This window comes from Sinocyclocheilus grahami, unplaced genomic scaffold (assembly GCF_001515645.1).
Source record: "Sinocyclocheilus grahami isolate Dianchi unplaced genomic scaffold, SAMN03320097.WGS_v1.1 scaffold601.1, whole genome shotgun sequence".
Taxonomy (NCBI): Eukaryota; Metazoa; Chordata; class Actinopteri; order Cypriniformes; family Cyprinidae; genus Sinocyclocheilus; species Sinocyclocheilus grahami.
In genome coordinates this window covers 298,513-304,905 of record NW_015505780.1, presented here as the reverse complement: position 1 = coordinate 304,905, position 6,393 = coordinate 298,513, and the positions used below count along the sequence as shown (strand labels likewise).

Below are 6,393 nucleotides of genomic sequence, written 5' to 3'. Positions count from 1 at the left end.
AGTACTGTACTGTACTATATATATAATAATAAAATAATCAGGGCAGATAAGTGTTCCCATCTATTCAAAGACTAGCCGGCTATGTATGTATGTATGTATGTATGTATGTGTGTGTGTGCATGTATATGTGTGTGTGTGTGTGTGTGTGTGTGTGTGTGTATGTATGTATGTGTGTGTGTATGCGTTTTTGTGACAGATGAGGACATAAATTTGTATAATGACAAAGGTATAACATAGGTATTACAAGGAGAAGGTGACTTTTCAGGACATTACCCCATGTCCCCACTTTTCAAAACGCTTATAAATCACACAGAATGGAGTGTATTGAAAATCTGAAATAGCACAAAGTCTCCTGTGAGGGGTAGGTTTAGGGGTAGGGTTGGTGTAGGACAATAGAATATACGGTCTGTACAGTATAAAAACCAGTACACCTATGGAGAGTCCCCCCTTTTCACATATGTATATCTGTGTGTGTGTGTGTGTGTGTGTGTGTGTGTGTGTGTGTGTGTGTATGTGTATGTGTATGTGTATGTATATATATATGCGCGTGTGTGTGTATGTATGTGTGTGTGTATATGTGTATGTGCTATCAAGTATACTACTTGTTGCAAATAGTGGCAATTATCTGCACTTCAGTATTGTAGTACATATAAAACCGTATGCAATAATAACGTATTGAGTGTAAATTATAATTCAAATTTAAATTATTAAATGGATGCCACCTTATTGGAACAATAAATCCCTCCCTACACCTACCCTAACCCTACCCCATACTTTATTTTCAACTTTTTGATTATTTCCTTAATTTTATTGAAAATAAATGCCTTTACGATGTGATACGAGATTTGAAAAGGGAGGGAAAAAAAGTTTGGCAAAAGGCTGGATCGAACCCGGATCGAAAGCCAACGACACAAACTTATCCATCTGCGCCACTGGAGCTGATATTTACAGCCACTTTTAACTAAATGTAAATATACACTCCGTATTTTTTATTCCAGAGTAAGGGCAATTCATACAATACATTTAAACTGAGCTACTTTAATACCATCTCCGAACTTTCTACCACGACTCTGCTGTTCTTCGGCTGGTTCTTCCCTGTATAGGTTGATTGACAGATGTCTCGTCCAGTCAGCGGTGAGTAATCCCAAACCAATGGCGCTGTCTCAAACTATACCTACCTCTTCCGGTTTGTCTGATTTGTCGTTGTGTTTTCTGACTTGTTCGTTTGTTTTCAGATTTGTCATTGTGTTTTCTGACTTGTTATAATGTTTTCTGAATTGTTGTTGTGTTTTCTGAATTGTTATTTAGTTTTTTAGACTTGCATTTGCGTTTGTAATTTGTTATTTTGTTTTCAGAATTGTGATTTGTTCTGCACTTCTCCGCCACCGTACTGGAGAGCTGGCAATCAATAAATTGAAAAAAAAAGTAACTTGCGTTACTTATTTCAAAAAGTAACTCAGATATTCTCTTTTAAATTAAAAAGTAATGCGTTACTTTACTAGTTACTTGAAAAAAGTAATCTGATTACGTAACTTGCGTTACTTGTAATATATTACCCCCAACACTGAAAATAAATAAATTGGGCCAGATAGTGAAGGAAAAGTGTCCAGCATTCATGGGAACTCCTTCAATGCTGTTTTAAAAAAACATTCTAGCAAGCACCTCATGAATATGGTCTAATTTACCTTATAATCATAAAGTCTGTGATCATTTTTATAAGTCAAGTCACCTTTATTTTTATAGCGCTTTATACAATACTGATTGTGCCAAAGCAGCTAAAGCTCTGTCATACAGGAAAATTGTTTGTCAATAATGCAAGAGGACAATAACAAAGAGTAATTTTCCAGCTAAAGTCAGTTCATTGATGATTCAGTGATGTCATCATCCAGTTCAGCTCTCTTCCAATAGTATCTGTGCAATCATTCAAGCATCCCCAACTAAGCAGTGCTTAGGAACCAAAACTCCATCGGTGACAGAAGCCTTGGGAGAAACCAGGATCAGTTGGGGGTCCAGTTCTCCTCTGGCCAGACGAAACCAGCATGGCGTGGTTTAATTCCAGGCTGCAACACAGGTCAGATTGTGCAGAGGACTCGTCTGGTTTCCGTGGTCTTGTGTTGATGGCCAACGAGGTGACGAGGTCTTTGCAGGGGATCTGTCTCTCTGGCGCATCTAGTTGACATGCTCTCCGCTGACATTCAGGCCTGTAGAGGTCATCTCTAGGTGCTGATCCACCATCTGGTCTGGATACAGACTGGATCCGTATGGCTACGGTGACCTCAGAATAAGAATGAAAGAGATTAATATTAGCGTAGGCTAATATAGAAACATAGGGTATACAAATGTAAGAATAAATACAAAATAAATAATTAAAAAATAAATAAATAAATAAATAATATGTAAATAAATGCACGTGGAAATAAATAAATATAAAACAAATGAACACATAAATAAATAAATAAATAAAAACAGCAAAAATAAAAATACATAAAACAGTAAAACCACAACAAATAAATGTAATTAAATTAACAACATCTAAAAATAAAATTTAAAATTAATACATTATTAAATAAAGTGAAAAAAGTAATACAAAAACTAATGTAGGACTAATATAGTCATTTATTCGATTATTTATTTTTATATGTATTTATCTGTATATTTATTCATTGACTTATATGTTATCCTGTTGTCTTTTAAATTTGGACCTTGAGTCTGTAATAAAGTTTTATTGATTGATTGATTGATTGATTATTTAAAGAATCTGCATGTTTGGGCTTCCATACAATCAATTTTCATTCCATATGGAAACGCATTCAGACCCTTTTCTCTGGAAACGCCATTCGTCTTCACAGCAGCCCCGCCCCCGTTGGCGCGTCACCACAAAGTCCCCGCCCCCGTTGGCGCGTCACCGCAAAGTCCCCGCCCCCTTTCTCGGTGGTTTGTGGCCGGTGTGTGTGTCTCTCGACACAGAGGAAGACTTACTTCCAATTATCCTCTCGCACACAGCGATTTTTCCTCCCGTTTTCAGTGTCCCCGGGAGCGGAGACCTCCACGGCTTATCGCGGGACCGTGTCACGGACTTTATTCGTTTACCAGTTTGTTTTCTGGGGAATTTATCGCGTCTCTCAGCGAGCTAAGCTAGGTATCGAGCTCGCGAGCTAATACTGGATTTTCGCGAAATCTCCGCTCTCGAAAGTTGCACAGACGAAAAAAATAACTGCTCTCCCCCGGACAAATCCGTTTGGAATTATTTATAAACTCTCTTCCAGTCCGGACGGCTTGATAAGAAGAGGATAAAAGGCCACTGTTACCTCAGCGAAGCTAACGAGCTAATATGAAGTTAGCCAGCTAACGCTCTCGTGTGCAAGAAAACACCCTCCGAGCGAGCGGTTTATATGGATTTTGGATGGTTAAAAGCTTGCAGATGTCGGGTTGATCAGGTCTTTGAGCTTTTGTTTTCATATTGAATGACTGAGCTGTCTTGGGGAGCGGTGGGTTGATCTGTCCTGCATACTTCAAGCCAAACCCGCTCACCTTATTAATCTTCATTAGGGTTTAGCATTGACGTTAGTGTGTTTTTGTGCCCTTTAATATAGAAGCCATTGCCAGTTAATCTAGAAACGCATGTCTTATTTTTGAGGGAGGATAGATTAGCTGGTCCAACAGGTTGTTAAGTTATATTAGCGTTGTTTTTTTTGGCCAGGTCTATGGTTGTGAAGGGGGATGAGGATGAATTGTGTAGGGAACGAGGTGTAACAGCTCAAATTGTGGACTGTCATCTTAAAAAACAGAGTTGTATGGAATTGGGCAGCTGGTTTGGCATCATGGGGGTCTTGCAAGGGGGCATGAAGTCGTCTACATAGTGTCTAACTAGTCATTTTGACGTTATGAAGTCGGTCAACAAGACAGCCTCGTCTTTTCTTAGAGTTTTTCGTGTTGCTATGTGCGTTGTTCTCCTGATAATTCATTAGAAAGATATTGGAGCAACGGGCCAGTCTGGATCAAGAAACCCTGTCTTTCGTCTCTGGTTGGAGTAGCACTCCCAAGCCGTCCTCAATGCCTTCAGCGCTGGCCGTGTTCACCTGTCGCCCGAATTCACACCCGTTTCAGGAACGTCACGTCTACCTGGATGAGCCGGTCAAGATCGGGCGCTCCGTGGCCCGGTGTCGCCCTGCCCAGAATAACGCCACCTTCGACTGCAAGGTGTTGTCCAGGAATCACGCTCTGGTGTGGTTCGACCACAAGACGGGAAAGGTAAGTCGGGTGTTTTAGCTTTCTCGGCAGGCGGAACAGGTCAGATTGGCTTGAGGTGCAGATGAAAAATGCACCTCGAGCTGTGTTGATTTATTAGGATTTTCTGTCTACAGTAGGCTTATATACATTCAGTGGTCCCCACCCAAAAGTCAGTATTTAGACGCTAAGCCCCAGTTGGTAGCACTTTACTATAAAGCCCAATTAGGATTGACTGTCAATGAGGAATGCATTTGTTACAGTATGTATTAATCTGTTTAACATGAATAAAAATGCAACTTTTTTACTTTTAGTCATTTAGCAGACGCTTTTATCCAAAGCGACTTACAAAGAAGAAAAAGTAATTAAAACTAAAAGCTAAAACTCTATAAATACTATGTATATATATACACATTTAAGAAAATAAAATAAATTGAATAAAAATGACAAATGCATACAACAACATTTCAAAACTAAACATTTAAATGAAAACAAAAAAAACAATTCAAAATATTAAAAGAACAAAAGGTATGAGTATAATAATGATTCTAACATAACACTAAGCCAAACACCAAAAAACAACTATTTGTAACTCTCGTATGATAAAAAAAAGTGTGTATTTTATTTTCAGAATGACATTTTGGAATGTAAATAACAATACACTATGCAATTATTTATTTTATTAAAAAAAAATCATATACATAAAAATAAATATGCTCTTTGCAAACTATAGATCTACCTGACAATATAGCCTATATATATATTTATAAATGATTGACATGGCATGTTAATTTGATTTAAAAAAAATTTTTTTGAGCAACCCCCCAGGCAAATTGCTTAGTGTAATTTGGCCAATAAACATAAATTCTTAAATTCTTATTCTAATTCAGTTCATACAACAGAGAAAAACATAATCCTTTCCGAAATTCCATCTTTGCATAACTTTATATATTTATATATATATTATTTCATTTCCATTTTGTATGTTGAAGTACTGAAATAACTCAAATTAAATAAAACTAAAACTTAATAAAAAACCTATATACACATAATAAAAAAAACAAATAAAATTACAACATTACTACAACTGTAACTAAAATAGATAACTAATACAAATCAAACTACATTAGTTTATCAGTAATCCTAAAAAAATAACACTGAGCCAAACACACATGCTAAAATAACAACAACTTACTGACATATAGTACGAAATGGTTATAAAAAACTGAAACAGAAGTCAAACAAGTAGTAGGAAGGAGGAGAAATAGAAAGCGATACTTCATCAGCTGTTCATCGTTAGTCAATGTTAGCTCAGGTCCATTAAATGTTTACAGATAAAACTTGATTGTAATAATGTTAGGAAATGCTGAAATTAACTGAAAGTAGTAAATGTATTACAGCTATTTTCACTGTTAAAGTTAACTAATGTTAAACCTTATTATGAAGTGTTACCTCTCAATTAATGTCTGAATGCCGTTAAATTGGATAGCAAAATATCATAATACGAACCCAAGTAATTTCACTTTTGCCAGCCTTTTGAAATCATCTTTCTTTTTAAATGAGTATTTTTATGTAATAATATTATAATTAATTGTATGAATAATGTTAAATTAAGTAATTGAGTACTTTAAAATGACAAACAGATAAACAAAGGACACCACAATCCGTAAGAAAGGTAAGATCATAATCCTTAAGAATTTATTTTTATTATTTATGAGTTTAAGAGATTTTACAGTATGGCAAATCTCAGCAAGATATACTTCAAATCTAGGAGAAGTGTTAAGAAATGTGTTCTTGTGAGCAAAATACATTTTGAACATTTTGAAGTCACATTTAAAAAAAAATGAGATGAGTAAATTACATTTTCAAAAGAGAATGTATTTGATTGCTGGTGTTTTGGTTCATTTTAATACACGTATTATGTCAGTTTTAACAGGTGTATAGCTACTAGTGTTTTGCCTGATTACTGATAAATGACAGATATTAAAAATCAATGCTTTGTCTTAGTCTATTGTTTTATCATTCAAAACAAACAACTTTTTGAAATATTTCCACCAGTATTTATACTATAATTATGACAAAGTGGCTTGTTTTAAGTTCAATTTTTTATAAACAAACTGAGAGATAAACAGAAACAATATCAAGGAGGGAAATCTTTATATATAT

At 35.6% G+C, this 6,393-nt stretch overlaps 1 protein-coding gene across 1 annotated transcript in view; it reads left to right on the top strand.

Annotated features, from left to right (window-relative positions):
• Positions 1 to 2,917: 2,917 nt before the first annotated feature.
• slmapa (sarcolemma associated protein a) overlaps positions 2,918 to 6,393 on the top strand; it is a 61,656-nt gene continuing 58,180 nt past the window's right edge. Inside the window, exon 1 of the mRNA XM_016240797.1 lies at positions 2,918 to 4,251. Within this exon, the coding sequence (XP_016096283.1) occupies positions 4,054 to 4,251 (198 nt within the window). The 5' untranslated portion in view covers positions 2,918 to 4,053. The remainder of the gene's footprint in view (positions 4,252 to 6,393) is intronic.